Here is a 10,210-nt window from a genome sequence, read left to right as displayed (position 1 = left end):
ACTGCATAAGGCTAACCGAGACTTGTCATAGCACTTACATATTGTTCTTTTGTTGGTTTTAATTGTTTCTATTGTCTTTATTTGTAAGTCGCTTTGGATAAAAGTGTCTGCTAAATGACTAAATATAAATGTAATGAAAATGTTCCGAAGTTTGGGGTCAGTAAAATTAATCTAACAATTTGGAAAAAATCTTTAGGTTATCTAAAATCAAATATTGCGGCATCCTTTTTCCTAAAAAAAAAATGCAGTGTGCTTTGTTTCTTTAAATGTGACATCATTTTGTTAACTCATAAGCATCACTAAAAGTGTATATTTGCAAGTTATGTGTAAATAAGGCTTGTTTTAAGGAACAAGAGAACTTAATCACTGGTCTGATACTCTAACAATGCTTTGCCATATATCCATTTGGTGAAAACACATACTCACATGACTCCACATAAAGAATGAAAATTAATACCACACTTGCAAATTTTTTTCTACTTGATTATCCTAAGACATTTGTCTTAAAGGTTTGGAAAACTGAAGAAGATAAATGAATGAAATAGGCCAGTTGCCTTTTTCAGAAATTCCTGTTTCCCAGAGTTTTCTGATTCAGGGCTCAGTGCAAAAGCATATTTTATTTTTAGACTCCCACCTTAACACACACACAGTCCCCGTTCTCAGCCACGCTCCACAGAGTGAGGTCTCTCTCTCTCTCTTTATTAAATGACCTGTCTGCCTGTTTTTGCTGTCTGTCCCTAGTGGCGCTGTATGTTAAATTCTATCATTAAAACCCATTACTGAGCTATCAAAACCCTCTGTAATTCCAGCTAATGACCTCATTTCCCTAAGTGTCACCCATGTCAGTCAGTGCTGGGGCCACTTGCTCTGGCAGGCACTCAAAGTAGTGTCACTCAGTTACGGGACATCCCCCACCCTCCTTTTTTCAGAAAAGAAAAGGGGAAAAAAAGCTCTTAGAAATCAATGGAGGTGGAAAATGACAAAGCGCAGTGGCATGGGACTTGAGCCCACGTGTTCTGATATACTGATTGACCTAATAGGTGCAGTAGTCAAACTGGGGACAGCTTCTGATGTGTTAAGCAGTTTGAGGAGAACATAGACCTGATAAAAGGCGAACGGATGCCATTTCACAAGCGATTGTTGCAGATCTCTCACGTGCCAATCACAATTTTCCCGTTTTCAGAAGCCGCTTCGTAATGAACGTTTAAAAAAATGCAAAGTGGGGATAATGACACACATCATTTCCCAGTTTAATCTTCATCCCGCTTCTCCTCTTCTCCACGAGTTCCCCTTTTTCTACACTGCCAGGCATCGTCCTCTCAATTGGAAAAAGGACCCTAAGGCCACTGGAGCACCAAGCCCCTGTTTCTTCAAGGGATGGATAATTGACTCCCTTCGCTTGGTAATTTATCGCTTGCATATGCAGCTAATACATCAGCAGGCAAAACAGTGCTGACCTCCCAACCTTGTCCAACAACTCTACCACTGCTACCAAAACAAGCCCACATGCCCACACACACATACACGTGCACTTTCGGCCCAGCACACCCCCCTCAATAAAGAGCCAGGAGCCTAGATGTGAATTGGAGAGGGACACAACTGGCAGGGGAAAGGAAATAAAATGATAGATGGGGTGCATTGTGGCATTATGAATGAATTATGCTGGCCAAATACCTTGAGCAGAGCAGTGTGTCAGCCAGTGTCTATACTAATCTTAGAGGAAATATGACTGTCTCTATATTAAAGAGTGTGGCGCAGGGTGAGCTGGCGAATTAGTTCAATCAGTCCATTACAAAGACATATCTTAGATGGCATTATTCAGTGGCCACATTTATCAGCCTCACGCTGTATAATACTCAGCAGTTGACTTGTTGTTTTTGCTGTTTCTATCAGTGGGGTATCAGTATTGTCTGTCACCTTCTGTACATTCACTCTGTTTGACAAGGATTCATCGTCACCTTCACTCGAGCTCCATCTACCTCCCAATTCATCATGATGACAACACAATGTAAAATACATTATTATGAACACTTTAGTAAATTTAAACTTGATCTGACATATATGTCTTCACTATATTCTTTAAACACCCAGGAGGAACAATTAAGAGTTTTACTCTGTCTGTAAAACTAAAAAACCATTAATGAAATATTGCTTACTTTTTATCAAACTATAGCACAGGTCATTTCAAATGTTGCTGTACTCTTTTTTTTATTATTATTATTATTATTTTAACAGGAATAGCTGTAATAAAAGTTGAGCCTAAAATACTTTGATGCAGAAAGAAAACAGGTTATTCACAGAAACATAAATATACATGACCAAAATAAAAAAGACATTTGTTTGTTGTGAGATGCTTTGATTCAAATTTTAAAACACATATAAACTTTAATCTGACTGCTGTCAAAACTAGAGCAGCAAAACCTACAAACTATAGTGTGTGCATAATTATGTGACAGTTAATGACTAAGTAAAATAATTACAAATCATGTCAGCAATGCTACAAATACATTTGATTTAATTTCCGAAATATGATTGTAATTAGAGTAAATAATGACAATGTGTAATGTAAATATAATTATGCTTTTCTAAATAAGTTTCATAGCTGTATAATCTGTTCAGATAAATATTACATAGAAAACCCCTTCACATTAGACATTATTTGTAAAATACAAATATAAGATCTTTATACACACTCATGCCTGATAAAGTGCACAGATTATTAATATAAAATTATTTAAAAAAAAAAATAATAACCTAATAATTATTCGTTGGTAGTGTTTTTTTTTTTTTTTGTTGTTTTTTTTTTTTTTTGTTTTGTTTTGTTTTGTTTTGTTTTGCATATTACTCAATTCTTAGGATGTCACGTCCCATGTAACATCATTGTTTATTAATTATTTTATTTTTAATTCATTCAGATGTCTGGCAAAAATGCATTTTAGAGACCTTCATGGATCACAATTCTCTTTATTTCAGCGTGCTCTGTCAACGCTCGTGTTATATATTCATTTGGTTTTGACGCCATCTGCTGTTAAATTGTAAAATTTCTCTGCAATTGTTTTATACAAGCACAACTTCACTAGATTTAATTTTGTTAACTTAATTAGCCCATAAAGGCAGTTATAAGCAATCAGTGATTTAAAACATGTAGCCACACTATTCTGTGAAACTATCTACTAATGACATTACAGATAACAGATTTGACCCAGTAGACTGATTGATTGATTGACTGATTTTTTACTTCAAAGTTTTATTTAACCCTAAAAAGATGGTAAAAAGGGTGTTTATTTGTGAATACTTAGATCTGCTTATAACTTTGTTCATACGTTCTTTGTTTAGACCACAGGCGGCATTTAATACAACATGGTCACCTGTAATGGGAACTACTCACCCTCAGATAAAAGTTGATGTATTTCACATATTTAGAATATTTGGAGAAAACTTACATGCATAATGTTGTTGTTAAGTCTTAGCTTATGTTTATGTTGGAAAAGTATTAATTAAATTTTTACATTTTTCATAATCTGTCTTTAAATGTTTGTATCTCAGGAGGATATGTTGCCCTTTTTAAGATTCTTTTTTCACATAGACTCTGTGGTCCATACAGAAAATCACTACTTAATAATCTTAAAAGAAAAATTTGTATGCAACCGTTTATTGATTCATCTATATTGAATTTAGTTTTAGGTCAACAAAACATGGATTTTTCCAGGCAGTTTGTGTCAACATTTTCTATAGTCGAAGGAAGAGACATTTTATAGTAGAAGTAAGGGATCTAGTTTGAAAATGTGCATTTTGTTGAATATCATATTTCATACATGAGGCTTTTATGGCTCAAATATGCAATTAGATAACTGCGTAACTGCAGTTCAGTGATGATTAAGAGATACACAAATAAACCTTCCTCAAAATCCTAATGTAAAAAAAGTAAGTAGAATAATAATAATAATACTTTTTAAACATTAAAAAATGATGTGTGGATAATCAGGAAAACCCAAGCTGCTTCAGTCTATTTCATCTTGAGTTATTTGTTCATAATATATAAGTTATTCTTTCTTCATAAAAATCATTGAAGATTTCACAGCAAAAAGACTTTCACTGATTTAAAAAAGCATAATTTATCAATCAAAGAGCAGAAAGCATGAAATAGATTGTATACAACAGGTTTTAGCAAAGTTTTGATAATGTTGATAATTAATTCTCTAGAAAATTGCATATCAAATAAGATACAGCAGGCTAATATATTAATAAATATACACACTTATTGTTTAACAGAATTTTACAATGAATTATTGTAAGGGACAGGATTAATGACAGGATTAAATGTTTTAAAAATTGTTTTCAATCAATTTATACCCCAAAATGGACAACGTATTCTGGGGGATACTAAATAAAAAAAAAAAAAAAAAAAAAAAAATTTATAATGTATAAAAACAGATCATGAAATTGCATTATTTCTGGCCTAATACGATGGAAAATAGCTATAATTTATTATTTTCTGATGTCTCTTAATGGTTTTGCCCTTTTTAAGGTTTTAGGCCCATTGGCTGTCCAGCCAACAAACACTAGAAAATATTACTAACGTTCTTGTGTTACTTTCTTTCAATTTCAGACATCGCTGATATAACTTATTGTGAATTAAATGTATCTTACAATAGAATCCTGTCAGCCTTCCACTGGTCTGGAATCATGTGGCCTGACTTAACTTTATTATTTGGCCTTTATTGTGCCTCAGTGTTTTATGTACTTGATTGTCATGTACAAACAAACAAACAAAAATGTTTGTTTTTTCAAATCAGAAGATTTGGTAGGAGATTTTGGTAAGACTCTGTTTTATACCTTAATTAGAAGCACAAATGTAAATACTGAAGCAATGTGTTAATTTGTCCTCAGGGTGTCACTGTTGGGTTAGGGATCACAACAGACAGAAATTGTACCAAAGCGCTTACAGGGCAGAAAACAGTGGTTTGCATCATGTCATTGAGTCACAAATTATTAAAGCTGTTTGCAACTGTACCCACAGAAAAGCTCAGAAATGTCCATACTGATGATCCACTAACATAATTTTAGTGTGCAGTTGCAATCAAAATTATTCAACCTCCTTGACCTGCATGTCATTTTGCTGCGGAGAACAAAATTTTGTGAAAACAATTCAACAAAGGCATCAGTACGCTATTGGAGGTTTATTAATACATAATTGAGCAATTCTAAGAACGTAAGTTGATGAATAAATAAATAAATAAATAAATAAATAAATAAATAAATAAATAATCTAATTCAACCCCCAAAGGTAAAATTTGGTGCAGAATCTTTTATTCTTTAAAACCAACAGTAAACGCTGCTTGCAATCTACTGCAATCTTAGCCCATTCCTTGCCTGAAAAAGCTTTTAGGTCACTGATAATCTTTGGTTTTCACATTGCCACTGCTTTCTTCATATTCAACCGAATATTTATAATGAGAATTAAATCTAGAGGCTGAACAGGGCACCCAAGAACATTCTATGACTGATCCCTGAACCAAACATAAGAAGATTTGGATGTAAACTTTGGGATGATTGTCTTGCAGGAAATCTTTAGCTACAGTGCACCAAAAGCATCACAATTCTTGCCAAAATGGCCTGATACTTCAAAGAATCAATGATATCCTTCATACGGTCATGTTTTCCGCTTCCTTCTACAGTAAAACAACCCCATAACAGGACTGGTCCACATGTTTGACTATGGAGATGGTGTTCTTTTGCTCATTAGCTTTGCCTTTTTTTTTTCTTTTTTTTTTTGCACCTGACATACTGCTGATCCATAGTTTCTAAAAGCTTAATTGTGTTTTAAGACAATTTTGTTCCTTACCATAAAAATAAGTGACTTAAAACAACAATGCTGAATGGGGGTTGAATAATTATGACATAGCTGTGTGTTATTAAAAAATCTTTTACCTCAAAAACATTGCATTATATATTGACATTATCACCTTTAATATGCCAGTAAACTGTTGTAGATGCAATGTTGTGTTTATGAATTTATGTAAAATTGTATTATTTATTGTAATGTTTTTAATATTTTATGTGTTACATAGTTAATGTGGTTGAATATCTGTTGGGTAAATTCCCTGCTTTCCTTTGCCCTGACATGTCACTGCAAAGTTTTCCAACAAGGTTAAAAACAACGTCACCCAACGTGACTGCCCCAAACTCTGCCAACTTAGACGGGCGAATGAGAATGGTCGACTTTTGTAAGTGCAGGGTGACAACCAATCAAAATGTTTTTTACTTATCTTGATTTGCATGTGTCCAATGAGGACTATTATGCAGATATTGCTCTCCTTGCAGCTCTCGGGGAAATTAAATCTAATGTAACTCCTCGCAACGTCAGATTTTCCCGGTGACAGTCAGAGTAAGAAGACATACGAGAACACTTGTGGATTTACTCTGTTTTTAAAAGAAATTAATTCAAGACAGTGCTGGATTTTACGTGCAACATGACGTTTGAAGAACTTAATGGAGATTATTCTATTGAAAGGTAAATATGCCATTATTTATTTATTCGATAATTAAGCGGTAAAACATTATTGTAGTAATTTTACCAATAATTGAGTAATGTGCGAAGAAGCTGTTATATTTTAAATGAACACAAGTTAGTGATTTCTATAGTTATGTTTCTATTTATTGTGAAATATAAGGAATAATAACATGTCAAACACATGTACCGGATAAACTCAGTTGCACAAGCTCAGCTCACGAGACCCTTCGCGCGCTGTGACGTGCCTATTAAACAGCCAAACTTTATCAGTCTAAAGCAGGTCTTTTAAGTCAAAAACATAAGTTTTGTTTATGTTTTACTTGCTTATATAAGTCGAACGTCGGCAAATTACTCACACAAACATTTAAACTAGCAGTGAGTACACTGCACAAATTACTGTAATACTTTTCAACCGCCGCAGCTTAAAACTGTGCTCAAGCTGTTGCCATGCAAAAACGTTTAATGTTCTGGACTTTTTAAATGTATTAATACTTAATGATTTATCCAAATTGTGTTTTTTACAGGATGGATTCTGTGATTAAAGCTTTAGAGGAGGTCCTGCGCTCTGCATTACCGCAGGGATGTGTTACAGTTGGGGTCTACGAGGCTGCAAAGTCACTCAATGTGTAAGTTTAGAGGCTTTCATTTAGAGCAGGGTTGGGCAAATTAGGTCATGGAGGGTCACTGTCATTTGAGCAAGATGTCTTCAAGATCACTAGAAAGCTACAGGCAGGTGTTAGATTAGGCTTGGAGCTAAACTCTGCAGGACTGTGGCCCTCCAGGACCAGCGTTGCCCATTCAGGTTTAGAGGCTTTCAGTGTGTCATTGGTTTTCAAACTAACTAAAATCTCAACTCTTATACTCAGTGACCCCGACAACGTGGTATTGTGCATCCTGGCCACAGACGACGATGATGTGAAGGACGTGGCGCTTCAGATTCACTTCACTCTCATTCAGGCTTTCTGCTGCGAGAACGACATCAACATCCTGCGGGTGAACAACACACGTCGTCTCGCGCATATCCTTGGGGGCGCAGGAGTGCACGGCAGCGAGCAAATGGATCTGCACTGCATTCTGGTTACTGTAAGTGTCAACAATCTGTGATTAGAATCTAAATAGGAAGCAAAAGCCTAAAAAGGACAGTAACCAGCACGTGAGACACTTTTTTTTAGTAACTTGTCAGGACATGCCCAGGTGTAACTGCCAGTGCGTGACACCCACATGCGCATCCTGCTCTGTACTCATTCTTAGGCAAATAGGAATTTCTTCACATAATGTTCCAGGTTCCTATTTGCATTGATTTTGCTCCATTGGTATCAAATGAACAGGTGCTTCAGTATTCATCATTGTAATGTTCTTTTTAAAAAGATTTTATTGACTCCCCTGGATGCATTCAGTAAGATTTGCATAGTCTCAAAATCCATTCGGCCATTTGAATTCATGGTCATCTAATTCAGTTTGACTTCACTTTTATTTATACTCATGTAAAGTGTCTATAGCTCCTCTTTTTCCTGGACATTCTGTAGAATGTATTTATGGTTTGGGAAATTGAGGTGTCAGTCTTACTAATGGCCAGTACTAATATACAGAGACCAGGGTGAGGATAGGTGATAGAATGTTGATGATATATTCAAAACTCAGAAAATATTTGAAATCACAAGGCTGTTTGATAAATTAGAAAGGACAGTGCTCAGTGTGTATAAGTTACTCAGCATGATGTTTTAGCGAAGCAAAACAGAATGTAATCCTATCGCTTCTTCTGATGTTCACAGGTTCCACATGCATCCACATGGAAGAACCCAGCTTTGGGAAAAGTGAACCGCTTCTGCAGAGAGAGTCGCTGTATGGATCAATGGGTGCCCATTATTAACCTTCCAGAACGATGAAGACAGCTAAAAAAAAAAAAAATCAAGGGGAAACCTGGATAAAAAATATCTAGTAAAAATGATAAAAGCTAAAAAAGGTGGTCACAAAAAGGACTGGTAGTCCAGACTGGTGGAACTGAGGACTAACCAACAGAATAAACTGGAGGAGGAGCACCCTTTTGCAATCTGAGATGATTCAGCAGTTTTTGGCTTTGGTTGTGGGACTTTTTAAGGACGTCACATAAAGCTAATTGTGAATGGAAGTGAGCACCCGAGTATCTTGTGAGAGTTATTGGTGGGGTGTCATAAAGCACTTCAGTTAATTACAGGATGAAATATTTCTCAGGCAACACAATATCAGAGATGATATTTTTCAAAGAGGCTGCCCTAATTGTATTTTTGATATCATTTTTGAATAGTATACTATTAGTACTTGTTTATTAATGTTGGGAAATAAGTTATTTAAAGGGACTTGCTTCTAAACCATTGAGATGAAAGCTGTGCATTCACAGTATCCTGTAAGAACTGTTTTTTTTTTTTCCATAAGTTAATTGTTCTTTTGTGGTCTTTAAATTATTTATATTAAATTAAAAAAGTATTTATGTAAAAACTTTTATACTATTATATTCAAATGCGAAATGAATTTTGTTGTAATAAAAGTATTTTTGAACACAACATGGTAGTCATGCTGGTTATTCTGTTAGAGGTTTCTGGAAAAGCAGAGTGGACTAGTAGAAATGACCTGACAACACCATACACCTCTCAGATCAGCAGGGTCATGATGGACTCGGTGGCCTTCGTGATTCCCTATTCCAGACTAACAAAAGCCATCCAAGCCTTTCTTTTGTCCTGCTTTAGTTAGCGTGACCACTGCATCTATTCATCAGATTCTTTTTTCAGCTGAAATGAATTGCTCAGTTTCAGTTTGCTGTATGCTTGCTTGCGTCAATGTCAAACTTACTGTCGTAAATCAAGTTGCTCTTAATTGTGCTATGTTTGACAAACTGATACTACTCTGTAGGTTAAAAGTCAAAGTATGTAACACATTACACAAGGAGGAGCCTAGAGACTTGTCTGTAGGTGTTCAGAAAGCACGGATGTGATCACATGACTGGTACATATTAGGTCAGGTTTCCTGATACCATATACCAGTAAATCAGTTGTGTAACCCACCACTTCCCTATACAAAGATGATGAAGCAACATTTGAATGATGTTAGGCTGATGTAAGGCAGGTAAACCCCAGTCATGTTAATAAGAAAAAAAAAAATAGGTTAAGTTAAATGCAAAACATGGCAGTTAGGAATTACATAAAATTTAGCTTAGCAGTTTGTGTAAATGAACCATAATTCATCCCGAGCAAAAATTAGCCAGTCTCTCAACTCAAATAATTAATGGATTTTGTAGGTGTTCACTGTGCTGTGTAGGCAGTTTTCTGACATCTTTAAAAAGATTATTTTTTGAAAGCAGGTACAACAAGGACCAGGTGATATAAATACCGTTTTGTCACAATTTACATCAGTGCACCACTCCTAGCAGCCCACGCCACATTACAATTGTTTGTGTCACATCTTTCATGCCTTAGCAGAATTTTGAAGAACTATCATCCAGAGTATATACTTTAATAATTGTATTTTGCTATCAGTTACACTACAGTTCAAAAGTTGCTATTCTTTTTTTTTTCTTCATTTTGTTCATTCAGCAAGGATGCATTACACTGACCATAAATGACAGTAAAAACATTTTCACATCATTGGTATCACAATAATAAATTCCAATTCAAAATAAAGTAGAAAAGTTATTTTAAATTGTAGAAATATTTCACAAAATTT

At 35.1% G+C, this 10,210-nt stretch overlaps 1 protein-coding gene across 1 annotated transcript; it reads left to right on the top strand.

Annotated features, from left to right (window-relative positions):
* Window positions 1-6,348: 6,348 nt before the first annotated feature.
* gadd45aa (growth arrest and DNA-damage-inducible, alpha, a) lies at window positions 6,349-9,048 on the top strand. Its single transcript, XM_051096632.1, has 4 exons — window positions 6,349-6,514; window positions 7,039-7,140; window positions 7,381-7,597; window positions 8,287-9,048. The coding sequence occupies exons 1-4, from the start codon at window positions 6,474-6,476 to the stop codon at window positions 8,398-8,400; spliced, it is 474 nt and encodes a 157-aa protein (XP_050952589.1). The 5' UTR covers window positions 6,349-6,473; the 3' UTR covers window positions 8,401-9,048.
* The last annotated feature ends 1,162 nt before the right edge of the window (window positions 9,049-10,210 follow it).

Source organism: Labeo rohita, chromosome 2, assembly GCF_022985175.1.
Source record: "Labeo rohita strain BAU-BD-2019 chromosome 2, IGBB_LRoh.1.0, whole genome shotgun sequence".
Lineage (NCBI taxonomy): Eukaryota > Metazoa > Chordata > Actinopteri > Cypriniformes > Cyprinidae > Labeo > Labeo rohita.
This window is presented reverse-complemented; position numbering and strand designations above follow the sequence as displayed.